Source organism: Scyliorhinus torazame, chromosome 4 (genome assembly GCF_047496885.1).
Source record: "Scyliorhinus torazame isolate Kashiwa2021f chromosome 4, sScyTor2.1, whole genome shotgun sequence".
NCBI lineage: Eukaryota > Metazoa > Chordata > Chondrichthyes > Carcharhiniformes > Scyliorhinidae > Scyliorhinus > Scyliorhinus torazame.
This window is the reverse complement of record NC_092710.1, coordinates 209,328,505-209,356,200: the sequence shown is the minus strand read 5'-3', so window position 1 is coordinate 209,356,200 and position 27,696 is coordinate 209,328,505. Positions and strand designations below refer to the sequence as shown.

The 27,696-nt window shown below is 45.3% G+C and overlaps 1 protein-coding gene across 6 annotated transcripts in view; it reads left to right on the top strand.

Moving 5' to 3' along the window:
- lama2 (laminin, alpha 2) overlaps nt 1-27,696 on the top strand; it is a 747,099-nt gene that overhangs the window by 687,892 nt on the left and 31,511 nt on the right. For 4 of the 6 annotated variants that reach the window (XM_072499223.1, XM_072499222.1, XM_072499221.1 and 1 more), the window contains 7 exons: nt 7,589-7,709; nt 8,543-8,719; nt 9,457-9,605; nt 13,522-13,698; nt 16,834-16,990; nt 20,730-20,789; nt 23,599-23,711. In XM_072499223.1, coding sequence (XP_072355324.1) covers nt 7,589-7,709; nt 8,543-8,719; nt 9,457-9,605; nt 13,522-13,698; nt 16,834-16,990; nt 20,730-20,789; nt 23,599-23,711 — 954 coding nt within the window. The remainder of the gene's footprint in view (nt 1-7,588; nt 7,710-8,542; nt 8,720-9,456; nt 9,606-13,521; nt 13,699-16,833; nt 16,991-20,729; nt 20,790-23,598; nt 23,712-27,696) is intronic. The other 2 variants (XM_072499224.1, XM_072499220.1) reach the window with 1 other exon arrangement.

Sequence of the window (27,696 nt, the reverse complement as noted above, 5' to 3'; positions counted from 1 at the left end):
ATCGCTGGCTTTGAAAGCAGACCAAGGCAGGCCAGCAGCACGGTTCAATTCCCGTAACAGCCTCCCCGAACGGGCGCCGGAATGTGGCGACTAGGGGCTTTTCACAGTAACTTCATTGAAGCCTACTTGTGACAATAAGCAGTTTTCATTTCATTTTCATTTCATCTGTCTGGACTGTACGTAGAAAAATACCTTTCACTGTACCTCGGTACAATTGATAATAAACAAATCCAATCCACTTCCGAACTCAACCACTATAGTTTCAGTCTATTCCTATTCATAAGAACACAGGTGAATTCCCAGCTAATTTTCATCATCTACAATTAAATACAGTTAATATGCAATTAACAGTGTGGCAATATCAGAGAAAGGAAGGAGATAAATCTTTCGTGAGCTAAGAGTCCACCTCAACACCAGCTTTAACATATTGGGGATATAATAATAATAAAAATAATAATCTTTATTGTCACAAGTAGGCTTACATGAACACAGCAATGAAGTTACAGTGAAAAGCCCCTAGTCGCCACATTCCGGCGCCTGTTCGGATATAGAAATGACAGCATCACAGAGAAAAATCCAGGCCAGTGTACTTCAAAATCAAGGGCTGGATTCTCCATTCTTGGGATGTCATAAAAACTGTGGCCTTTCACGCCAGAACTGGCGTGAAATGGCTACATATTCATAGCTCTCCATGGCGGACTCGGATCGCCTGTCCAAAATTAGCCCGGTGCCGTATAAGGTCCCCCCAGCCCTCTGATCGGCCCGCCTCCGACCATGGCGGCCGTGGACTGAGTATCCCGCTAATATCCCGACCAGCAGGACAATATTAGATCCATGCCTGGGACTTCGGCCAGTTGGGGGCGGAGAATGGCGGGGCGGGGAGAGGCTCCAGCAAGGTAGAGGATAGGCGGTGCGGGATACTCCGAGAGTACGCCACTTTTCGGGGCCCGGAGAATTGGGGTACCGGGGCAGGTCTCGACTCCATGCGTGGAAATGGATTCTCCGCCTGGCGCCAGACTCGATTTCCGCGTCAGGGTGCGGAGAATCCAGCCCCAAATGTATGCACATTTTTTTTGTGTGTAACCTGTACACAAGGGTAACTTTATGAGTGTGCACTCCTGATTGTGGCATCACTGCCTTACTCACAAGCAGTGCATATCGTAAACTTCATTGTATATTGCCTCAGATTTTCTGGCTATGGATTTTAAAGGGTTTGCGGTAATTGTGCGCTCATATTTCCAACATGCTGTCCTAACAGGTAAAACTCTCTGCCGACTTGTAAAATTACCTCTTTGAGTTTAACTCCAAAATCCTGTGATTCTAGCATAAAATGTTGGAAACACTTAGCATCTGTGGAGAAAGAAAGACATAGAGTTAGCATTTCAGGATGACAACCTTTGGTCATAATCCTTTTCTTCAATCCTGATGAAAGATCATCGATCTGAACTGTTGGCCAGATGTTTCCCTTTCCACAGATGCTGCCTCACACTGCTGAATGTTTCCAGAATTTTCTCTTTTTATTTCAGATTTTCAGCATCGCAGTACTTTGCTTTTTCAAGCATCCAAGTGACATTGGTGCTACTTAGATTTCCTCCCCAGTTATAAATTCTAGCAATCGAGACGGTTGGAGAAATAACCTTTCACTGAGCTTAAGTCTACAACTATCAAATTCACCACAAAATTACGTTGGCAGAATCCATGGAATTTACTGTTGTCAAGTGGCTGTTTCTTCTGGTCATATTGCAATGAAAACATTTATTCTCTGAGATACCTGTAATGAATGTTTGAAACAATGGTAAATTTGAGCTGTTTATAGGAGCACATTTGTGAAGGAATCTTGTGCTCAGTGTCTGGTGAAAATCACACACTCAAAGCAAAAATATTCTCCAAAATCCAAGAGTAGGAAGAAAACAAAAAGGATGTTGATTCCAAACTATTTTTTTCTGCTTGATTACTAAGAAAGGTATGAACGAAAAATAAATCATTGATTAATCTTGTAATACAACAAGAATTATGAGAAGCTTTGCTTCCAAAAGCAGTATAGAATAAACTAGTCATATTTTAGGATACAAAAGCAAAATACTGCAGATGCTGGAAATCTGAAATAATTTTTTAAAAAACAGAAAATATAAGAAATACTTAGCAGTATCTGTGGAGAAAGATCTGATAAAAGGGGACAGGCACAAACGTTAACTCTCTTTCATCCTTCACAGATGATGTGGAGTATTTCCAGCATTTTCTGCTTATATTTCAAGAAATTTTGATTTTCTAATAGCTGTGTATAAATTATATTAAGATAATCATTTTGTTTTCCTTTTGAACTTTTTAAATCCAGTGTGAAGGCCAGGTAAGGAGTATTTCAGTGCATGTTTTTTTTTCAGTGCATAATGTTAATATTTGCAATAAAGGCGCTTATTTCCATTGTAATTTGCTGTTTTTCATGTCTTGTGAGGATAGTATTTCACATTCTCTATGCAATAGGTACAAGCTTTACTCCTGCTAGTCAGTCAAGCTGCTTACTGCTGCTGCACTCTGGCAAACAACGCAAATCATATGTTGCAATATGCAGTACGCTTGCGCAAAACGCTGACGGTGGTATATTTAAATGACTCATTGCTGTTCAGGAATAAGGTTTGATCGGGTCATGGAATATGAATAAAATCTGCTGACCCGTTCTAATAAGATGGCATCATGCACTGAAGATGTTTCCAGAACACAGGTATTTTTAGTTTTAGTTTATAACCTATAAACCAGAAATTGAGAAAAGATTATCTGCAGTTGGAAGTGCGGCACGTTGTGAGCTATGATTTTAATTTGGGTGTCACGGAAGAGGGGCGGCATATTATTGACTTCCTGTAGATTGCTCCAGAACTTTGAATGAATTGTTTGTTTATTGGCCCATTCAGAGATAAGAGGCATGATCTAACAAATTGCAATAGAGTTCCGTGACAAGTCCGTTTAGCCAGGTGTTTCGCAGCGCTGGGAAACACCATGCTATCTATCAGGGCTTTGTTGTAGGGTATGCCCCGCCGAGGCCACAGTTATTTGGCACATTTTTAAATGCCATCTCGATCTATCGACCCCCACCCCAAGCCCCAACTCCTCAGTGCCACCCACGCCCCACCTCACATGGGCAGGGCACCTTCAGGCCCGATCCGATCCCTGCAATGGCAGAAATGTCAGCCTAGCACCCTGGCAGTGCCAAGGTGCCTGGGTAGCACCAGCAGCATCAACGTGCCATCCTTCCCAGAGGGCAACCACTTGGATCCTCTGATCCCTGGGGGATATCCCCCCCCCAATGCCATTCCATATGATCCCCGTTTGTGGGGACCAGCACTGAACGGTGCTTGCCTGACATTTACGACGGGAAGGGGTTCGATCCCAGGGTCTTGGTGGGTCAGGTGAGTGGATATTAGAGTGAGACTAGCTGTCTCACTCTAATATGCAGATTTTCCAAATACTGATACTGCCCATAATGGGCGGGATTCAGATTGCGACATTACGCGAGATTACGTAAGACAATGCGAGGCAGGGTAGATCCTGGAAGAGCATCTACTGGCTGTGCCACCGTTCGGACATAATGCGGACGGTAGATTGCACTCAAGAGCTTGATCTGATGAGTGAATTTCTGATTTTGAGGTAAGCGAGAGGGGTCAATCATACAGTAATTATTGGAGATAGCTCTACGCATCAGACATGTGTGACTCTTAGTATTGAACACTGAGACTCACTTTGTGCTCAATGCGTAAACCATCCATTCCACACGTCAAGGATGCTCAGCAATCCAAGATGAGATCATTTAATTAATGCCCTAAATTTCATATAAATTAACTAATGCTTCTGTAATGCAATGCATTGCCAGAATAGTGATGTGTTACTCAGTGCCCATCTAATACGGGCACAGGCTGTTAGGTTCCATGTGCATATATGCTTTATCAATAAGTTATCAGCTTAGATGTTGTCTTGGCCCAGGAGTTTGTCTGCTGCTTTGTCTTCTTTAGTTTTCACTACTGAAGCTATTCAGATATTTTCAAACTGCACATCATCACCCAGCACAGGTGTATTTGGAAGTGGATTAATTATCCATGATCTACATAGGACTTGTCCGCATTCCTTTTAAAGGTAAAGGTTTTGAAAGACGGGTATTTAAACTTATCTAGGAAACCATAGGCTACCATCTACCAGCTATAGGGTGCATACCCTGATATGCTCAAAAAGATCCTACTCCGAGACAGCAGCCATGATTTTTAAGGCTTAATTGGGTGGCTTGAAGAAGCAACAATTACTTTACCAGAGTAAAATATCCCAAGGCAGCTCGAAGTAACATTATCAAGTAAAATTTGATACCAAAAGCCTTAACGAAATCTGAGAATCATAAAAAGGGTGCAGCACAGAAGGAGACCATTCAGTCCCTTGTATCCATGCTGGCTCTCTGCAAGCAAACTCAGCTGATGCCCCTCCCCTACTCTTTTTTTCGTAGCCTTACAGAGTTTCTCTGTCCAGATATGTCACCAATTTTCTTTTAAATGTCACAGTTGAACCTGTCTCCAGCACAAGTTAAGACGGTGCATTTGAGATCCACACCACACACTGGTGGGCCTCATATCACCTTTGGTTCTTTTGTCATTCCCCTTAAATCGGTGTCCTCAGGTTGTCAACCTTTTCTGCTAGTAGGAGCTGCTTCTCATACCTTCTCTGTCCAGAACCCTCATGATTTTAAACACTTCTATCATATCTCCTCTTAAGGTTCTCTCCTCTAAGGAGGACAGCCCTTGCCTATCCATTCTGTCTCTGCAACTGAAGCCCTTATCCTTGGAACACTGTAAAGGTTTTACATCCTCATTAAAGTGTTGTCCCCAGATTTGGACACACTACTCCAGTTGAGGTCAAATTAATATATTAAAACATTTTCTCTGTAACTTCCTTGCTTTGTACTCTATGCCTTATTAACCACTAACCTGGCTCTTTCAATGGTTTGTGAGCATATACCCCCAGATCTCTCTGCACCTGCACTCCCTCCTTTATTTTATGTTGCCTCTCCTCATTCTTCCTACCAAAATGTTGCACTTCATTTCACATTAGAGCAGGTGACTATCAACTTGGTCAAAGAAGTAGGTTTTAAGGTGGATCTTAAAGGAGGACAGGGTGGCAGAGACGTTTAGAAGGGCTTTTGAGAGCTTCAAGCAGCTGAAGGCATGGCCACCTGTGGTGGAGCATCTCTGCTCCTTCTGGTCCATGAGGGAACCTAAAAACATATCTTTACACTCGCCTTATTGGATCTCTTCTGACCTACAATCTGGTTAGGGCAAGGGTGAAGAAGCCATCAATCACTGCTGTCCCACGCAATGTTTTAACTAAAATTACAGATCAGGTTCTGATGGAGCATGCCTCAGTGCCTTTGTTGTAAGTGTCCCTCTCACCTGCTCAAAAGAACAGGCTAAGATCAAGACATGCAGGAAGAGGGCAGCACGGTGGCGTAGTCCTGGGTTAGCCCTGCAGCCTCACTGCGCCGAGGTCCCAGGTTCGATCCTGGCTCTGGGTCACTGTCCGTGTGGAGTTTGCACATTCTCCCCATGTTTGCGTGGGTTTCGCCCCCACAACTCAAAAGATGTGCAGGCTGGGTGGATTGGCTATGCTAACTTGCCCTTTAATTGGAAAAAATTAATTGGGTACTCTAAATTAAATTTAAAAAAAACAAAAGACATGGCAGGAAGGCACTGGAATCAGAGGGGGTAAGTGAGTTAACCCATCGTAACTGATATCTGATTGGTTTCCGTTTGCTGGAGGACTGTAAATTGGTGCATGTGGTTTATCAAGGAGGCTGTGAGACATTAACTTCTGCAGCAAAACTTAGAATCACTTCAAGGATTGTTCCATCAGAGTCTGTCAAGGCGTCAGCTAACTTGGATTTTCCTGCATCTCAGCTCTTCCAAACAACAGCAGGAAATATCTTTCAAATCACTCGGCGAAGTCATGCAAGTAACAGATGCATTATTTTCCTGGGCCAGTGATTTAATTAACTCTTCCGTGGAAACCAGCCAACAGGGACAGCAGATCTGTACGTTTCCCATCTGTCTTCCACCATCGCCAGCACCCCCAACAAAAAGCAGAATATTAGTGATGGTGTGCATAGATCCTCACTCACTATGGAACACAAAAGGGTTCCAATTGCTGAATGTACTGCTGTGGCCTCAGAAACAGAATCACACAAGTTAATGCCCACTACCCTGGTTATTGCTAGGATTCTTTTTTCCATCAGAAATCCATGGTATCACCATTATTCCAAGGGCAGGAAGAACTGATTATTTGATGGGATTTGAGTATCACTGGCAAGGCCAGCATTTATTGCCTATTCCTAAATGCCCTTAAAAGGGTGAATGTGAGCTGCCACCTTGAACTGCTGGAGTCCATCTGGTGTAGGTACACCCACAGAACTGTTAAGGAGGGAGTTTCAGGATTTTGCCCCAGTGACAATGAAAGAAAGTGATATAATTCTGAGTAAGGATGATGGAATGGCTACTTGGATATCAATAATAATAATAAGACTGATCTTGTGACCCCATTGAAACATCCTTGCACAAGACAAAATAAATATATAGTGAGGCACATGCAGTTACTCAGGTCTTGGTAGAGCAAGCTACCATGACATTAAAGTGAACTATCTGATGTATTGACTGAGGAGACTGTAGTAGAGCCTGGATGAGGTATCTGAAATTATTGTGAACTGCTCTGCATGATAGCACTTCTCCTGCTAAAGGAATATTGCTATGGAGAAGATTGAAGGAGAGAGCTAGCCTCAACTAATAGCAGAAGAGAACAATAAACAAGAACTAGAAGAGATCTCTGCAGAGGGAAATTACATAAAATGTACAGTGCAGAATCAAGCCATTCAGCCCTACCAGTCCATTCAGGTTATTATGCTGCACAAGATCCTTCTCCAACCCCTTTCTATTTAACCCTTTCAGCATGACCTTCTATTTATCAAACTTTCCATTAAATAAACCTACACTGATTGCCTCAACTGCTCCTTGTGGTACTGCGTTCCAGATTTTCACCCACCACTGGATAAAGAACTTTCTCCTGAACTCCCTAATAGATTAATTAGTAACTGTACCATATTGTCTCAGCAACAGGCTTAGTCTGCATTTAATGGAGACAGTTGAATGTTTGTACCAGCCATGGAACAATAGTCACCTACATGTGTTCCCAATATCCAATTAGAATGCAGGATTCCTGCAATACATTCAACCTTCCACCAGGAATCACAAATAACAGTGCATTTTGACACAAGAATTGTAATCACCCCATTCCAAAGGAATCTCAAGACACATTAGCAGAGCTGTTAAACCAAATTTCATTCATTCTAACAGTGAATCTTCTATATGTAACCAAGTGCTCCTTTTAAATGTTTCCCCAGTGGGTTAAAGAAGTAGGGAGAAATATTTTTTATCCGTTTAATATTATATTAATATCTCTTTTACCATCAGTGTTTTCATTTTATTTCTTGGGCATTATTTCAGTAAGGTGTCTATAATTTTAGAAAAATGTTGACAGACTTAAATTGACAAAATGTTTTTATATGTTACAGGCCTGAAGTCAATTTAAAGAAATATAGTGGCTGCCTCAGAGATATAGAAATTTCACAGTCTCCATATAATTTGTTGAGTGGCACAGATTATCTGGGATTAACAAAAGGCTGCATATTGGAGGTCTGTTATCTAAAACTATATGATATTGTATATTTTCTAGCAGTTTTCTTTGTTTTTAAAATATTGGATTTTAAAACTACCGAATACATGGGGTGGGATTCTCAGAACCCCCGCCGGGTCGGAGAATCGCCGGGGGGGGGGGGGGGGGGGGGGCGTGAATCCCGCCTCCGCCGGCTGCCGAATTCTCCGGCGCCGGGGTTTTGGCGGGGGCGGGAATCGCGGCGCGCCAGTCGGCGGCCGCTGGCAGCGGCCCCACCCCAACGATTCTCCGGCCCGCGATGGGCCGAGTGGCTGCCCGTCTTCGACAGGGCCCGCCGGTGTAAATCACAGCAGGTCCTTACCGGCGGGACCTGGCTCCACGGGCGGCCTGCAGAATCCTCGGGGGGGTGCGGGGGGATCTGGTGGCCTGGCCTGCGATCGGGGCTCACCGATCCGCGGGTGGGCCTGTGCCGTGGGGGCACTCTTTCCCTCCGCACCGGCCGTTGTCAACCTCCGCCATGGCCGGTGCAGAGACGAACCCCCCCTGCGCATGCGCTGGGATGACGCCAGCACACGCTGGCGCTCCTGCGCATGTGCCAACTCGCGCTGGCCGGCAGAGGCCCTTCGGCGTCAGTTGGCATGACGCCAAGCCATTCCGCACCGGCTGGCGTGGCACCAAACACTCTGGCGTCAGCCTAGCCCCTGAAGGTGGGGAGAATTCCTCACCTTCGGGGTGGCTCCTCGGCGCCAGAGTGGCCCGCCCCACCGGTTCGCGGAGAATCCCGCCCATGGTCCTGTTTATGAGGTTATCGCAGTAGTTTGCTTGATGTTCACCAATATGCTCTTCTTGACAGAATGTCTACACTGTTAGCTTCCATAAACCTGGATTTGTTGAGCTTCAACCACACTCATTGAACATAGGTACAGAAATATCTCTTTCCTTCAGTACAAAAAATGAGACTGGAATGATACTTTATGGAAGTGGAAAAACTCCAACTCAACTCAAGAGGAAACGGCGTCAAACTGGACAGGTATTGCTTACTATCATTTATTTTGTTGTATTGGTCACTTATAGCATCTTTTGAGTATTTGTTTTATGCTCTGCAGGTAACATTTACATATTGAGGCAATGGAAATAATATAGAACATACAGTGCAGAAGGAGGCCATTCGGCCCATCGAGTCTGCACCGACCCACTTAAGCCCCCACTTCCACCTTATCCCCGTAACCCAATAACCCCTCCTAACCTTTTTGGACACAAAGGACAATTTAGCATTGCCAATCCACCTAACCTGCACGTCTTTGGACTGTGGGAGGAAACCAGCGCACCCAGAGGAATCCCAAGCAGACACGGGGAGAATATGCAGACTCCGCACAGACAGTGACCCAGCGGAGAATTGAACCTGGGACCCTGGCGCTCTGAAGCCACAGTGGTAATCACTATCCTACCTTGCTGCCCAGTAATAGACATCTGAAATATTAAGTATGTTAAGTATTAATGTTATTCTCATTAAGTGTGCACAATTTTAAGAAGTTCTCATCTTCGTTTTGGTGCTGGTTATTAAATATTTTCAAAGATATCTAACTTCCAGTAGCATCCCTACAACCATGAAAATCAGTAAATCATATGCCTTGGAGGAGATATCCTTTTATCGCACTTATTTTGAAATGCCCTTTGTTATAAACAATGAATCATTGCCAATATTGTCAATGTAGTCTGTACAGGTACTGTACGTTTGTGCTTGAACTTTGTGATTTATACAAACAGGTCTACTATGCAGTTTTCCTGAACAAAGGGCGACTGGAAGTACATATCGCAACTGGAACTCGGGAACATCGGCGTGTCACAATCAAACCAGAATCTGGAGTGTTCAATGATGGAAAGGAACATAGTGTTAGACTGCAAAGATCGAAAGGGTAAATGATTTAACAATGCCGCAGATTGAATTTTCTTATTCCAGTGTGTGCATTGATACCTCCACTGTTAACAAAAGTTAGTATTTCAACCAGTAAGCCGACCATTAAAATTTATCAAGCTACTCAAATAATGTGCTTAATATAAATGAATTATATGGTGTAATCAGTGTTGTATGTGGATAAAATGAGAGGAAAGTATGTAGATCTTGCTCTCACTGCTCATATGCAGTTTTCAGCATGAACATTGAATCATAATTGGGAACAGGAACCCTATTTGATTTTAAACTCCCTTACCTCTCTGACGCTGGAGATACTGAGGTCACTAACCACCAGAGTACTTTGTGCCCATCGTTGCCCCAGCTGACTGCCATATGTCTCACTGTTGTCGCAGTTCGCTACAGTGTACCTGCAATGCTGCCCCAGCTGACTACTAAGTACCCCCAATTATGTCCTGCTGCCTACAATGTGCCACAATGCTGTCCTGGCAGACTACTATGTACCTGTAATGCTGTCCTAAGTGACTATTGTGCACCCCCAATGCTACCCTGCCTGACCTATGTGCACATACGTGACCTCGCTGCAGCAACTGAAACTGAACTTGGCAGCTTCCTGTGAAGGAGGATTTACTCTGAAAGTTAACAAATTTATAAACCTTAGGAAATATTCCTCCTCATTTGTATTAAGTTAACATAACCCTTCATATACAATTTTTTGTTGGAACAAATGGTTTAGCATGAATTTTAATTATTTCTATTGTCCTATTTAAACTAAAGATTGGGGGGGAAGGGAAAGTCAGGGAACCAAGAGGTGAAGTAATCAGTGGGAAGCGTAGCTGCTTAGGAATACAAAAAAGCACGAAAAGACAAAACTCAGGAGAGGTTACGATAGTCCCCATCCCACAAAATATGACACAGTGTATGGAAAGGCTCAGTAAACCAAGGTCCACCACACTAAGAAAACAAAAAGGGACGGTCAATAGAGAATTAAAGGTGCTATATTTAAATGCGCGCAGTGTACGGAACAAGGTAGATGAGCTTGTGGCCCAGATTGTGACTGGCAGGTATGATGTGGTAGGCATCACAGAGACATGGTTGCAGGGGGTTCAGGACTGGCATTTAAACATCCAGGGATTCACAACCTATCGAAAAGACAGGGAGGTGGGCAGAGGGGGCGGGGTTGCCTTGTTAATTAGGAATGAAATTAAATCAATAGCACTAAATGACATAGGGTCAGATGATGTGGAGTCTGTGTGGGTAGAGTTGAGGAACCACAAAGGCAAAAAAACCATAATGGGAGTTATGTACAGGCCTCCTAACAGTGGTCAGGACCGGGGGCACAAAATGCACCACAAAATAGAAAGTGCGTGTCAGAAAGGCAAGGTCACAGTGATCATGGGGGACTTCAATATGCAGGTGGACTGGGTAAATAATGCTGCCAGTGGACCCAAGGAAAGGGAATTCATTGTATGTTTACAGGAGGGCTTTTTGGAACAGCTTGTGATGGAGCCCACGAGGGAACAGGCCATTCTGGACTTAGTGTTATGTAATGAACCAGACTTGATTAAAGATCTTCAAGTAAGGGAGCACTTAGGAGTCAGTGATCATAATATGGTCGAATTCAATCTCCAATTTGAAAGAAAGAAGGTCGAATCAGATGTAAAGGTGTTACAGTTAAATAAAGGTAACTACAGGGGCATGAGGGAGGAACTGACGAAAATCGACTGGGAGCAGAGCCTAGTGGGAAAGACAGTAGAACAGCAATGGCAGGAGTTTCTGGGAGTAATTGAGGACACAGTACAGAGGTTCATCCCAAAGAAAAGAAAGGTTATCAGAGGGGGGATTAGGCAGCCATGGCTGACAAAGGAAGTTAGGGAATGCATCAAAGCAAAAGAGAAAGCCTATAATGTGGCAAAGAGTAGTGGGAAGTCAGAAGATTGGGAAGGCTACAAAAACAAACAGAGGATAACAAAGAGAGAAATAAGGAAAGAGAGGATCAAATATGAAGGTAGGCTAGCCAGTAACATTAGGAATGATAGTAAAAGTTTCTTTAAATACATTAAAAACAAACGGGAGGCAAAAGTTGACATTGGGCCGCTCCAAAATGACGCTGGTAATTTTGTGATGGGAGACAAGGAAATAGCTGAGGAACTAAATAAGTACTTTGCGTCAGTCTTCACAGTAGAAGACATGAGTAATATCCCACCAATTCCGGAGAGGCAGGGGGCAGAGTTGAATATGGTAGCCATCACAAAGGAGAAAGTTCTAGAGAAACTAAGAGGTCTAAAAATTGATAAATCTCCGGGCCCAGATGGACTTCATCCTAGAGTTCTAAAGGAGATAGCTGAAGAAATAGTGGAGGCGTTAGTTATGATCTTTCAAAAGTCACTGGAGTCCGGGAAAGTCCCAGAGGATTGGAAAATCGCTGTTGTAACCCCCCTGTTCAAGAAGGGAACAAGGAAAAAGATGGAAAATTATAGGCCAATTAGCCTAACCTGGGTTGTTGGCAAGATTCTAGAATCCATTGTTAAGGATGAGATTTCTAAATTCTTGGAAGTGCAGGGTCAGATTAGGACAAGTCAGCATGGATTTAGTAAGGGGAGGTCGTGCCTGACAAACCTGTTAGAGTTCTTTGAAGAGATAACAAATAGGTTAGACCAAGGAGAGCCAATGGATGTTATCTATCTTGACTTCCAAAAGGCCTTTGATAAGGTGCCTCACGGGAGACTGCTGAGTAAAATAAGGGCCCATGGTATTCGAGGCAAGGTACTAACATGGATTGACGATTGGCTGTCAGGCAGAAGGCAGAGAGTTGGGATAAAAGGTTCTTTTTCGGAATGGCAACCGGTGACGAGTGGTGTCCCGCAGGGTTCAGTGTTGGGGCCACAGCTGTTCTCTTTATATATTAACGATCTAGATGACGGGACTGGGGGCATTCTGGCTAAGTTTGCCGATGATACAAAGATAGGTGGAGGGGCAGGTAGTATGGAGGAGGTGGGGAGGCTGCAGAAAGATTTAGACAGTTTCGGAGAGTGCTCCAAGAAATGGCTGATGAAATTCAACGTGGGCAAGTGCGAGGTCTTGCACTTTGGAAAAAAGAATAGAGGCATGGACTATTTTCTAAACGGTGACAAAATTCATACTGCTGAAGTGCAAAGGGACTTGGGAGTCCTAGTCCAGGATTCTCTAAAGGTAAACTTGCAGGTTGAGTCCGTAATTAAGAAAGCAAATGCAATGTTGTCATTCATCTCAAGAGGCTTGGAATATAAAAGCAGGGATGTACTTCTGAAGCTTTATAAAGCATTAGTTAGGCCCCATTTAGAATACTGTGAGCAATTTTGGGCCCCACACCTCAGGAAGGACATACTGGCACTGGAGCGGGTCCAGCGGAGATTCACACGGATGATCCCAGGAATGGTAGGCCTAACATACGATGAACGTCTGAGGATCCTGGGATTATATTCATTGGCGTTTAGGAGGTTGAGGGGAGATCTAATAGAAACTTACAAGATAATGAATGGCTTAGATAGGGTGGACGTAGGGAAGTTGTTTCCATTAGCAGGGGAGACTAGGACCCGGGGGCACAGCCTTAGAATAAAAGGGAGTCACTTTAGAACAGAGATGAGGAGAAATTTCTTCAGCCAGAGAGTGGTGGGTCTGTGGAATTCATTGCCACAGAGGGCGGTGGAGGCCGGGACGTTGAATGTCTTTAAGACAGAAGTTGATAAATTCTTGATTTCTCGAGGAATTAAGGGCTATGGAGAGAGCGGGTAAATGGAGTTGAAATCAGCCATGATTGAATGGCGGAGTGGACTCGATGTGCCGAATGGCCTTACTTCCGCTCCTATGTCTTATGGTCTTATGGTCCTGTATTTAAGTCTTAAATATGCAGATAACAAGAGATTCTTTTTTGCTGTCAGGTTGCTTGTCGTGCAGGTGAATGAAGAAAGAGCTCAAAGACAACGACTACCCAATGATCTGCCTCTCAGCATTAAAAGGCTATTTGTTGGAGGTGTTCCTGCCTCATTCCAAGTCAGCCAGTTAAGAAGCATCACACCTTTTGAAGGATGTATATGGAACTTAGTTATTAATTCAGTGTAAGTAAGGCTTCCTCACTTCAAAGAAAAATACAAATTTAGAGAAAGGGAAAAATTAATGGGGTTATTTCTCAATCGGTCAGTCCCAGACAGTGCATTTTACAAAAGAACATAGTTAAATATAAGACCGAGTTAAGAAATCAGGACAACCGTCCATACATTTCCATTTATTAAAATTGGAGGGAAAATCACAGGCTATGGGCTCATGCCTTTTAAAGTGCTCAATTGGTAAACTACCCTTATAACAACATCCTTAAATTAATTGAATTGCGCACATTTTGCTCTGGAGAATGACTTAGATATTCCTGTGCCCATTAATATAGTTATTCTCTTTGTAAAATATTTGCTTTCATGTTAAATTATTTTACCCATTGAATATACTTTCACCAATTTGGACTCAGTATATTGCTTTCGCCGCACACATCGTGCTGAATTACATGCTAATGTTGCAATGTGAACAGCAGCATTTCCAGAGCATTTCTGTAGAAAAATGACCATTTTAAAAACTTAGGAACTGAGTTTGCTATGTTCTTTTTTTTTTGCTCACCTGCCATAAATGTGACATAAAAGCTGCAGAAATTCCACAAAAGGTGTCGACAGTGATTGTTATATTTCATGGTTCCCAAAGCTATTCCATGAAAGTACAGCCAATGAGTGATAGAACTCTGAAGAATTTCATCCCTTTTAATTCTCCTCTCTTCCCCTATTTTCTCTTGTTCTTTAGAATTTATGGGAGGGATTATCAGGCCCTTCCCACCGGCGGGATCTTCCAGCAGCGCCAAAGGCAACCCCCCCCCCCCCCCAACCCCCCTTCCCAGTGGTGAAGACATCACATTATTCACGAAGGCCCTGCCTTCTCAAGCTTGCCCTCACCTGAGGTGTGGTGGTGATTAAGTTAAATCACCATTAGTCAGCTCTCCCCCTCAAAGGACAACACAGCCTTGGACCGTCTGGGTTTATGGCGACTTTACAGACATCAGCGGGACTGCCAATGATAATCTGCCTTCCCTGTCAGAAACATGGGGATGGGGGGGTGGGCCTTGTATCTATTTCTACCCATATCTAATCCATCATCATTAATTATTTATTTTTCCCAAAATAACTTGTGTTTCTCCCACTACCGTTCTAATTTGTCTTCTTTATAAATTTGTATCGGTTGAAAGCTGTTTCTAATGGACAGTTGATAAACCAGTCAGAAGTGAGGATATTGGATTATGTTGAAGAAAACACTGGCTGTGTTTTTGAAGATAACAGCTGAATATACTCATTGATCGTCCCTGAAGCCCGGAAATATTCAGTGTATAAATCCTGTTCACAAAACCCGAAGATTAATTTTGGTGGTTTTTGTCACAGTCACTATTGGTGTTATAAGTAAAATCAACTTTTGTCTAAAACTTTCATTCTTACAAATAGCTTCTCTTTTCTCTTACTAGGGAGACTAATTATTAGATTACATCATAAACCCATGCCTGACATCAACTGTTCCACATAATAGTGGTACATTTGTGATAAATTTGTGCAATTAGGTAACCTTTATACTTAGCTGCAAATACTCAGCAGATTTAGCAGCTTATTGGGCAGAGTTAACATTTCAGGTTGACGAACTGTTTTGATGAAAATTCACTGACCTGAAGCATAAAGGGCGGGATTCTCCATTTGAGAGACACTGGGCTGCATTCTCCGACTTTTGAGGCTATGTCCGGAGGAATAGTCGAGTTTTACAATGAAAAGATCGATGCCGCCCCCACACCGATGCTCCACCCGGTAGGGGGCTAGCAGCTGTGCCACGTGAAACTCCCTGGCCGGGATTCTCCGAAATCCTGGCCAAGTGTTAACACCGGCGTAAACACCGGAGTGGTGTATGCCGGCGTCAATGGGCCTCCTGGCCCAGCGATTCAGCAGTCCTCAGGAGGCCAGCACGACGCAGGAGTGCTGCACGCTACTCCTGCGCCGAAAAGCAGCCCTGCACGGCTGCCGTGGGTCCGCGCATGCGCGCGACGGCCATCTCCGCACAAGCGCATGCGTGTGGTGGCTGTCTCCGTGCCAGCACATGCGTGTGGTGGCCGCCTCCGCGCCGGCGTCACGCAACATGGCGGAGACCTACAGCGGGCCTGTGTGGAAGTGGGTAGGCCTCCTCCAGATCGCAGGCGCCAGCCGATCTGTAGCCCCCAATCGCGGGCCTGGATGCATGGAAGCCCCCCAGGAGTCAGATCCCCCCATCCCCCCACCAGGACAGCCACAGTGGCCGTGGGTCCGAGCAACTGCTGGGTGGTACCAGGTTGGAACCACACCGGCGGGAATTTGGCCGGTCGACCACGGAAAATCGCCGCGGGGCCGCTGACCAGCACCACGTCGACCGCGCGGGCGCGATTGGCGCTGATTCTCCGGTCGCCGGAGAATCGCGTCCCGGCGTCGGAGTGGCATGGTGGGAATTTCCCGCTTCACCGCTGATTCTCTGAACCGGCGCAGCTCGGAGAATCCCGGCCTCTATGTTCTCGACATAAACGGCCAGAGAATTGCCAGATCCGTGGACGCGCATGCACAGGGCGACGACCTGCAGCGGCCGCGCCGTACAACATGTTGCCGGCCATGTGCGGACCCGGACGGCCAAATACTGTTCCCATGGACACCCCCCATCAGTCCCCCCAGCCCTCACCGAATCCCCCTGACAGCGGCACGGCTCCCGCCCTAATGTGGCGGCGCTGGACACAGTCTGCGGCTGCCACGCCAGGTTTATGAAAACTCAGACCACACATGACCCACGCGATCAGGAACACAGCCCATCGGGGGCGGAGATTGAGGGAGGGCCTCAAGGCTACGCGCTGACACCGTCAAAATGGCTGCGGCGCACGCCTCGATGACGCCGATCTGGAGGAGGTGGAGCATCCGAAAAATACCGTCGCCCCCGATTCGGTCGCAAATGGGGATTCTCCGCCCGATCGCCGAATACGATTTTGCCATCGGGCAACGGAGAATCCCGCCCACTGTTCTTCCGCCGGAGCTGAATTGCATCAATTTTACAATCGCCTTGCAGTCGTAAAGCAGAATGCAATTGAGTATTCCATGCCATGCATATTTATGTAGTACGATTTATGTTAGGCCTACAATTATTCATCCACATTTTCTTTCTTTTAGGCCATTGGACTTTGCTCAACCAGTATCTTTTGAGCATGCAGACATTGGAAGATGTCCAACCCTAAAACCTTCAAAGCCACTTCCTGATGAGCCTGAGACGGTTGAAATCACAGTCAAACCTATCACAGAATTGAGTAAAATTCCTACACCTGCTCCTGTAAGTTTCATTTTTCCAAAATATCATAAAATGCATTAATGAAAGTTATTCCTACCAGCTATGGACGCGGAGAAGGCCTTTGACCGAGTAGAGTGGGAGTACCTCTGGGAGGTGCTGCATAGGTTTGGGTTCGGGGGAGGGTTTATCAGTTGGGTTAAGCTCCTTTACAGAGCCCCGGTGGCGAGTGTAGTGACGAACCGGCGGAGGTCGGAGTACTTTCGGCTGTACCGAGGGACGAGGCAGGGGTGCCCCCTGTCCCCCCCTGTTGTTCGCATTGGCGATCGAACTATTGGCCATGTCATTGAGGGAGTCTAATAAATGGAGGGGGGTGGTCCGAGGGGGAGAAGAGCATCGGGTGTCGCTATATGCGGATGACCTGTAGCTGTACGTGGCGGATCCAGTGGAGGGGATGGTGGAGGTCATGCAGACTCTAAGGGGGTTTGGTTTTTTTTCGGGCTATAAGCTCAATGTAGGGAAGAGTGAGCTCTTTGTATTACAGGCGGGGGACCAAGAAAGAGGGATAGGGGACCTACCGTTGAGGAGGGCGGAGGGGAGCTTTCGGTATCTGGGGATCCAGATAGCCAGGAGTTGGGGGGCCCTACATAAACTGAATCTGACAAGGTTGGTGGACCAAATGGAGAAGGATTTTAAAAGATGGGACATGCTACCACTCTCACTGGCGGGTAGAGTGCAATCGGTCAAAATGGTGGTCCTGCCGAGGTTTTTGTTTGTGTTTCAGTGCCTTCCCATCATGATCACTAAGGCCTTTTTTAAGAGAGTAGGCAGGAGTATTATGGGGTTTGTGTGGGCGAATAAGACCCCGAGGGTTAGGAGAGGGTTCCTGGAACGCAGTAGGGACCGAGGAGGGTTGGCGCTGCCAAACCATGGGAGCTACTACTGGGCAGCAAATATGTCGATGATCCGCAAGTGGGTTATGGAGGGAGAGGGGGCAGCATGGAAGAAGATGGAGATGGCGTCCTGCAAAGGAACGAGCCTGGGGGCGTTGGTGACGGCACCTCTGCCGCTCTCGCCGACAAAATATACCATGAGCCCGGTGGTGGCGGCAACGCTAAGGATCTGGGGCCAGTGGAGACGGCACAGGGGTGCAATGGGAGCATCGGTGTGGTCCCCGATCAGGGGTAACCATCGGTTTGTCCCGGGGAAGATGGAGGGGCAGTTCCAGAGCTGGCATCGGGCGGGGATCAGAAGAATGGGGGACCTGTTCATTGACGGAACGTTTGCGAGCCTAGGGGCACTGGAGGAGAAGTTTGAGCTACCCCCGGGAAATGCCTTTAGATATATGCAAGTGAGGGCTTTTTTGAGGCGACAGGTGAGGGAATTCCCGTTGCTCCCGGCACAAGAAATTCAAGACAGGGTGATCTCGGGTGCATGGGTCGGGGAGGGGAAGGTGTCGGCAATACACCAGGAGATGAAAGAAGAGGGGGAAGCGCTGGTAGAAAAGTTGAAGGGTAAATGGGAGGAGGAACTGGGGGAGGAGATCGAGGAAGGTCTGTGGGCTGATGCCCTGGGTAGGGTTAATTCCTCCTCCTCGTGTGCCAGGCTCAGCCTGATACAATTTAAGGTGGTTCACAGAGCTCACTTGACGGGGGCGAGGTTGAGCAGGTTCTTTGGGGTAGAGGACAGATGTGGAAGGTGCTCAGGGAGCTCGGCGAACCATGTCCATATGTTTTGGTCATGCCCGGCTCTGGAGGGGAGTGGCGGGAACAGTATCTAAAGTGGTGAAAGTACGGGTCAAGCCAAGCTGGGGGCTAGCACTATTTGGGGTAGTGGACGAGCCGGGAGTGCAGGAGGCGAAAGAGGCCGGTATTCAGGCCTTTGCGTCCCTAGTAGCCCGGCGAAGGATCTTGCTAATGTGGAAGGAGGCGAAGCCCCCAGCGTGGAGGCCTGGATAAACGATAGGCAGGGTTTATCAAGTAGGAGAGGATAAAGTTTGCCTTGAGAGGGTCTGCGCAGGGGTTCTACAGGCGGTGGCAACCGTTCCCAGACTATCTCGCGGCGCGCTAGAGGAAGGTCGGTCAGCAGCAGCAATCTTGGGGGGGGGGGGGGGGGTTGGAAGCTGCCTGGTGGGGTGGAGGAGCAAGAGATAACATGAAGAGTCGGGGAAACTGGCACGTATGGGAGAGAGCCAGTGTACAAAGCTATGTAAATATACTATTTTGTCATGTATATATCTTGCTCCGTGCGATTTCTCGTTTCTTTTTTTTTTCTTTTTTGTTACGGGGGGGAGGGGGGGGGGTTATTGTTCGTAAGGGAGAAAAATGGTGTTAAAAACTTTAAGAATTATATTTTTTTTAAAAAGAAAGTTATTCCTACTTCCAAATCAAAGAGAATTGATTGATCACACTTGAACGTAACAGGTAATCTCATGATTTCATGCATTCTTGATTAGTCACAAGTAGAGATGAACTCAGCCCACTAAAAGATCTGAAAATCACACACAGTCTGCATACAAATTTCCAGAATTGCATTAATGAAGTCAAGGCTTCCGACTTGCATCAGAATCTTATGGTTCTCCTGTAATGATGCCTTATTGGGAGGTTAAATTCAATAAATGCTTCTTTGACTCTGGAAATAGATAATATAAATCACACAGTGCTTGATAGCACAGAGCCTCAATTTTCAATTATAATGACAAATATTTTATGATTTAGTTATTGGCACTAACTGAAAATTCACACAGATCAAAAGACAAAATTCTATTTTTAACAGATTTTAATAAATTGTTTACACCTTTGCAAATTGCCTCTTTATACTGCTATTGTGTATCAATTGAAACCAAAATATTTATGTCAGTAAAATACCGCATGCTTTTTTCTTTTTGTCTATGCAGCATGAATGGCCAATGAAACAAATTATTTAACTATTAGCAGTTAAATTATTTTGCAGAAGTGACATTTGTTGAGGGACATTTATTGCATGACATTGGCAGCAATGTGTTTGGGTTCCTAATATTTTATTATTTACGGACAAACTGGCAACTACTTTCTCAGTTATTACCACCTCCCATCAGGATTTGTTAGGGGATCATAAACGCTTTGAGGAGATTGATAAAATAGGAACCTCGACTCACTTATGCACTGGGTATATTAACATCCCTTTCTTATTGGTTTTAACTGCTTATTTTTGTAAAATGTGGGGTAATTACAACTGCCAAAATTGGTTTGGTGTGGCTTCCCTGACCTGGCTCTCCGGATCCTCCAGAACAGTTCAATTGTAATGGAAGGGCAACTGTTTGAATTACCTCACCACAAGGAGTAGTTGAGATACATTTAAGGGGTAGTTAGATTAGCAAATGAGAAAGAAACAAATTGAAGATTATGCTAAAAGGGTTAGATGAGGGATAGGAAGAAGCTTGATTGGAGCATACACCAGCAGGGCTGGTTCGGCCGAGTTGCTTTTGTCTTTGTGCTTTTCTATGTAACTCACCATTGTTGTTAATAATAACATGGATTATCAAATTTGAAAATGTATTCAGCTCATTTAGACCATTATAATTTGCCTTTTCAACGTTTTCAGTTATACATTTGGCTACTAACACAAGAGCCGAGCATCAGAGTGTTTTCTAATGGAGCTCAATTTAATATATTATTATCAATGAGGCTTCTGATATGTGCAGTATTAACAGCATTTTAAAATCCTTTACTGGAATTGGCTGACATATGTTCTTATTCTTTGCTTTGATCGCTAACATTTTTTACTTGCATTTACTGCTTCTCAGGATGTGCATCTCGCTGAACTGCGGAACAGCAAGCTTGCTACTGACCATGGCTCCATTCTGGTACCTTTTGTCATCCAGTCATTGTGTTTGAACAGATGTCATAATGCATCAACAGAATCTCGTTTTGGGTGACAGCAGCGCCGAGGGCGGCCCCGCGATCTAACGGGACTCTGCAGGTTTTTTTGGCCTCAGTCGGGAATGTCCCGCAGAGGCCGTACTTACCTACTTTCCAGGAAGGTGGCCCGCGGATTGGGGACGCCATTTTAAAATACTGTCCCGATCTTTCAACACCCTCTCTGCTTCCCACCGTGGCCTCTGGACCCCATCCCCCACTGCCTCAACTTACCGCTTTAGGGGTCCTCGAACCCCACCTCCTCATCCCACCTCTTAAGGGCAGGGCAATCTCGGGCCTGATCCCTGGCATGGAGAACCTGCCATCCAGGCACATTGACACTGCCAGCCTGGCACCTTGGCAGTGTCAAGGTGCCCAGGTGGCAGTACTGGTGCCAGTCTGGCAGTGCCAAGGTGCCCAGGTGGCAGTACCGGTACCAGACTGGCAGTGGCAAGGTGCCCAGGTGGCAGTACCGGTGCCAGAGTGGCAGTGCCAAGGTGCCCTGGTGCCAGTGGGAGTGCCAGGGTACCACCCATCCGAGACCCCAGCCACATGAAGCTCCAATGGCCTGGGAGACGCCCCTCCCCCACCCCCTCTAGGTGCCGTTATGCCTGGTCCATTTTTGAGTGGACCAGTGCTAAACGGCGCCATGGCAAGATCTCCCAGGCGAGACCATTAGTTTTCAAGCTCGGGAGAATCTGGCGCAGATATATTTAAATGATCCTATTGGCTCACCTAAATATGTTCATCTGGATCACACCCAGTGAGGGAGAATCAAAGCAACTGAGGGCGGGAAATTCCAGTCCCATGTCGGCGCACAAGTTTCCTAGAAATCTCGTTCCCAGTGGCGGGACCGGTAGATTCTGCTGACAAGCCACCTCCCTTGCCGGAGTGGTCGATAAATCTGGCCCTCTATGTGCAAAAAAACTTCCTCTTTCCTTTGATTCTTTTGCCACTCACCTTAAATCTCTGGTTACTTACATTTCTGTCAGTGGGCAGAATCTTCCCAGTCCCACAGAGGCAGATTTAAAGGCAAGACCAACTTGTGTACATTCCCTCCTCCATAGTGGGCAATAGAAATGGCTACCCACTCACCAGCAGCAGTAGCCAATAGTTAGTAATTGGGAGAATAATGGGAAATGAAGAAGACTCTTTTCAGGATGTTCCCAGCGTTCGAGCGGTCTCCCGCTCAATGCTGACCCTGCAGCTCTGTGGAGGTGAATGTCCATCTGCAGGCCAGCTGGACATCAAAGCCTTCAGCTCCATACTCTAATAATGGGCCATGGGCAGACAAGGCCACTGCCATGGCCACTATGATTCCTCCAGAAGGACTCTCCTCTGCTTTAAGGAGATTACCACCTTCAGCCATCATCATGTATGAAATTGTTGCTCGTCTCTGATGGCACCTTCTTGTTGAGATGCCCTCATGCTCTCCTGTCTGAGGGGCATACACGTCTCCCAGTTGGTGCCTGCCTTCCAAAGCTGCAGGCCTTCTAATGGGTCTACAGCTTCAGGGAAGATTACACAGGCCTGTGAGACCCAGAGACTATCAAAGATGGGCGCTACATTTGTTCCCAATGAAAGAATATTTTCAAAAGCAGTGTAATTCCACCTAACGTCTGTTTATTTACTTCATTAAAACCCTTCATGCATTTGAATTACATTATATCTCCCCTTAACCTTCTGCGCCGTAAGGAGATAAACAGTTTCACTGGTTTTTTCACATAATTGAAGCCCCACATCCCTGCTATCATTATAGTAACTTCCATCCAAACCATCTCTGAGACCTTGAAATCCTGAAGTGTGGTGCCCTGTACTCTTGCTAGCGTCAAACTAATGATTTATGAAAGTTTAGCCAGAGGTAATGGCTTAAAAACAGGCCGATGTAGTGCTTACATAGGAAAATCATGATAAAACAAATAAATAAAAACAGAGTAGTCTTGCTTCTACTGCATTTTTACTATGTAATTATCATTTTTTTTAAAGTCATGGAAGGAAAACATTTAAATCATAATTTTTTTAAATAATAACATTTGCAGGCAAACTTAAAAGTACCCCACCTAGCCTTTCCAATGTTTCTAACTGACATGATTCTTCAGCAGTTTTGATTGTATAATTCTGCGTGATGTTTTCACAGCTCAAATTTACCACATGGTTTTGTCATTTTGAATCAAACCACTGATAGAAATATGAATTGGTGTTCTCATACATCACCCTGATACCAGGAACCACAAAAAATACCTTCTGCTCAGAGAGACAAAGATATTGCTTGAACGATAACGTTGTCTTTACATCATAATGGGGGGTTGGGGGCGGGGGGCTCTTCTTCGTAGATAAAGGAAATTAGTAAATACTTGACTCTAAACTTTATACAACACACTTGGCAAAAGAATAGTACATGCATAATTTACAAAAAGGAACAAAAGAAGCCTTACATCATTTTATTTACTGAGAAAATGGAATGAAATACAAATGAAAGAAGTTGTCCATGTGATGAATTCTGGCAGAACAATTGGTGAGTAAATAATGCGAGATGGATAATGGAGGTTTCCCTGCAGCTTGATAATATTGGATCTTCATATTTTAATACTCAAACATACTACTCTGTTATAGCATTGGATCACTTGTGAAATTGACCGAGGATGTTCCTAAATTCAGCTGTTTTCCATGTTTTGTCAACAGTCTGGTTATATTTTAGTGATGATGCATTTCAGTGGTCTGAGTTTTGAATCTTTACCTTTGCTGATTTATATGTAGAATACATGTGCTGTGGATATACCCCCAGTTGCACTGCTGAGAGCTAAACACTTTGGACTCTCCAGAAATAGTCATGTTGCCATGGAGTTTGATGATACCAAAGTCAAAACTAGGTAACAATTGAAATTTTATACAATGTAAGAACTGTCTGATAGCCTATTTTATTTCACACGTTAAGTCAGAGCACACCCTTAATGTTTCACATTTTTAAAATATTCATCTTGGCATAGAACACATTAATACATATTACTGATGGTAATATTCTGGTAAATACAAAGAGAACAAGAAGATCATCATCAATAAGAAGAAGTAGAGAATTGAATGTAATTGAGGAACACATCACAATGATTTTTTTTCAACTTCTGATTTTTTGATTATTATGCTTGGAAAATTGTTTTTAAAGTAAATGGGAATTGTTTCTGTACTAATATGTTAGATATATAACAATAAATAATAATGTTAGATTAAATAAAATTTCTTCTTGTTTAAATTGCAAAGTATATTATTTGGATAGCTTGTTACAGATATAGCTTTATCATGATATCTTGATGAATTGAGCTGAATTGCCATAATTTGAAATATTTGATTATCTTTGGTGTTGTTTGATATAAGAAAAATTACATTTTTTGTTGTTGTTTCTGCCGTTGCATTCAGCATCATAGGGCAATTGTAGAAAAGGACAGCTAGCAGGGAGTATCTGCTCCATTAATATGATTACTTTGGTTTTCTTTTCATTGAAATTATCAGAGGATAAACTAATAGATTCTGGTAAGGGTATGCTATTCTCCTGGGAAGTTTTTTCTTTCTAGACTGTGCCCAGCTGATGTTTAAAGTCTATGGGTGTGGTTCTCCCAAATTCACTCTTGCTCTCACCAACAGCATGGGCAGCACGGTAGCCTTGTGGATAGCACAATTGCTTCACAGCTCCAGGGTCCCAGGTTCGATTCCAGCTTGGGTCACTGTCTGTGCGGAGTCTGCACATCCTCCCCGTGTGTGCGTGGGTTTCCTCCGGGTGCTCCGGTTTCCTCCCACAGTCCAAAGATGTGCAGTTTAGGTGGATTGGCCATGCTAAATTGCCCTTAGTGTCCAAAATTGCCCTTAGTGTTGGGTGGGGTTACTGGGTTATGGGGATAGGGTGGAGGTGTTGACCTTGGATAGGGTGCTCTTTCCAAGAGCCGGTGCAGACTCGATGGGCCGAATGGCCTCCTTCTGCACTGTAAATTCTATGATAATCTATGAAACAGGAAAACTGAGCGCTGCTCAGGTGGGATTCAATGGGACTTTTAAATTTTTTTCAGAGGGCCGGGTTTTTTTTTGTACTGGTCTTGAGAGGGATGGGCTTAAACTCACTGTCAGGTCCCAGTCCTCCGAGATCAGGGCACCGTTTTAAAGGGTTCCCCGATCTTAGAATAAGATGAGAGCACCGCCCCCCCCCCCCCCCCACCCTTCCAATCAAATCGCTGATAAGGGTCCCTTGCAAATGAGCGACACCCCTGTATGGACTCACCAAATGCTTCCACCTTCAAGGCTCCCCTTTGCCCCCCACCCCCCCCGTCCTTCAGATCCCCCAATCAATTCCCCCCTCTCACCATCCCTAAATTTCCAACCCTTGGTTCCCCCCCTTAAGCACCCTCCCAATTCCTCGCTCAGTCCACCCTTCAGCCCTCCCCTCAGTACCTCCAGCACCCCAGCAGTTCCCCTCTTCAGTCCGCGCCATTCCCCCTTTGGGCCCCACCCCTTGACTGTGCCAATCAGGCACCGTGAACTCTGTGGGGGGGGGGGGCAAGGGAGTGCGATCTTCAGGGTCAGAGGGGCTTGGGCTGGGCTGGAGGGGATCAGATCTGCGTTCTTTCCCTCTATAGCGGTTATGTGGCAGATCTTCCCTCTGCAGGTTTGAAAATCATTAAACTGCCTGTCAGCATGTCAAGTTGTAGTTAAAAAAACCTTCCCTCTGTGGCCCTGGCACCTTCTGATATCTCTCCCAGCACGTCAAGTTCGAAGATCTGTCAGACAAAGGTGTTCCCATTGATGTGTTGGAAACCTTTGAAGTGCTTTTTTCACAGTCAATTTCATTCCCCTTTAACTTTTTCAAACCTCTGGGCATGCTGAGAAGCCTTAAAGCTTTGAACTACATTGCTTTTGTTTAATTTCATGGTCCAGTACCTTTTACAAGTCTCTTCATTGACAGGTCCAGGCTATTTCAAAGCAGGTGCAGAGGCAGCACTTAGACAGGCATTTGTTCTTTCTGGGAAGCTCTTCAGAACAAATAGACAGCCCCTTTTAAAAAAAGACTGCAGTTGGAAAGAACACTTGCTCAAAACAGGAAGCACTTCAGAATTAATGGACCCTGAAGAGCTGAAAAAACAAACTTTGAAATAGTCTGGACCTGTCAATCAAAAGGCTTGTAAAAGTTAATGGATTACAAAATTAAATTAAAATCATGCAGTTCAAAGCATTTAGGTTTCTCAGCATGCTGAAAGGCTTGTCAAAATTAAAGGGGAATTAAATTGACTGTGAAAAAAACTCTTCAAAGTTTTCTAACCTATCAATGGCAACGCTTTCACCTTTATCCGAGAGATCTTTGAATTTGACATGCTGGGAGAGACAGTAAAGTGTTCCAGCAAATCAGAGGGTAAACTGTAAACTAGAACTTGACATGCTGAAAGACAGTTTAATGATTTTCAACAGTACAGAAAGAAGACCTGCCACATGGTCTCCCAACCTGAGCACCTCCAGACCAGCACAACCCAAGCCTCAAGGGAATATTCACGGTAACTTCATTGCAGTGTTAATGTAAGGCTGCTTGTGACACTAATGAAGATTATTATTATTAATCACATTAAAACAAATTTAAATTAGTAGTTTGCAAGTTCTCGCTTGCTGGAGGGAACCTATCTGGGGGCGGGTGGAGCAGGCCAGGAGATTTGCAACGGTTTTGACACCCGGCGAGAATCATGTTTTGGCCCTCGCCTGATTCAACGGGCCATCACGAAGCCTACCTGGGGCTAGGGGCCCAGAGAATCATCACCCAACCTAAATATGAAATCTACCCCATTTTACATTGCAATGGCAGCCTCAATTTTTTTGTTATTAGTTCAATTCTTTTTTTAAATAGTTTTATTCAAGGCATCTTCACATACATACACAAAATATCAGAAGAACAACTCAATAAACATCCACAATGTGCCTGCTTCCCTGACACAACAGCCTGCCACATCCCGCCTTCCCCATTTTAACACCCCCGACCTCCCTCTCACTTGCTGACCCCTCAATCCTCCTTCAAGAAATCGAATAATGGCTTCCACCTCCAGGTGAACCCCTCTGCCGACCCTCGCTGAGCAAACATGACCTTTTCCAGCCTCAGGAATCCTGCCAGGTCGCTCACCCACACTCCCGCTTTCGGCGGCTCCAAGTCTCGCCACCCTAGCAAAATCTGTCTCCGGGCTTTCTGGGAGGGAAAGGCCAAGACATCGGCCTCTCTCATTGCCTGGACTCCCGGGTCTTCCGAACCCCAAATATCGCAACCTCTGGACTCGGAACCACCCCCACACCCAAATTGGACATCACGTCCGAGAACCCCTGCCAGAACCTCCTCGGTCTTGGACACGCCCAGAACATATGGATGTGATTCACAGGTGCACTCCACACCTATCCTCCACCCCCTCAAAAAACCTGCCCATCCTCTCCACAGCCATGTAGGTCCTATGCACCATATTAACTGGATGAGGCTTAACATCGCACCTGACGAGGATGCGTTCATGCTCTGCAAGGCCTCTGCGCACGTCCTGGCCTGCACCTCCCCTCCAAGCCCCTGCTCCCATTTACGCTTACTATCCCCCACCAGGGCTCCCACCCACTCCATCAATTCCTTATAAATATCCGACACCTTCACCATCCCTAATTCTTCCTTCGACAGCAACTGGTCCTGCAACCCCAGGGATGACAGCCAAAGGACGAATGCCACCTCTTTCCTCCTGGGAAACTCATACACTTCCTCCAAGTGCTCCAGCCCCACAAATTTGCCCCCTCTAAAAAAGTCGCCAAAGTGCTCAATCCTCGCCTGCCGCCACCCCCGAATCCACACATCGAGCCATGCTG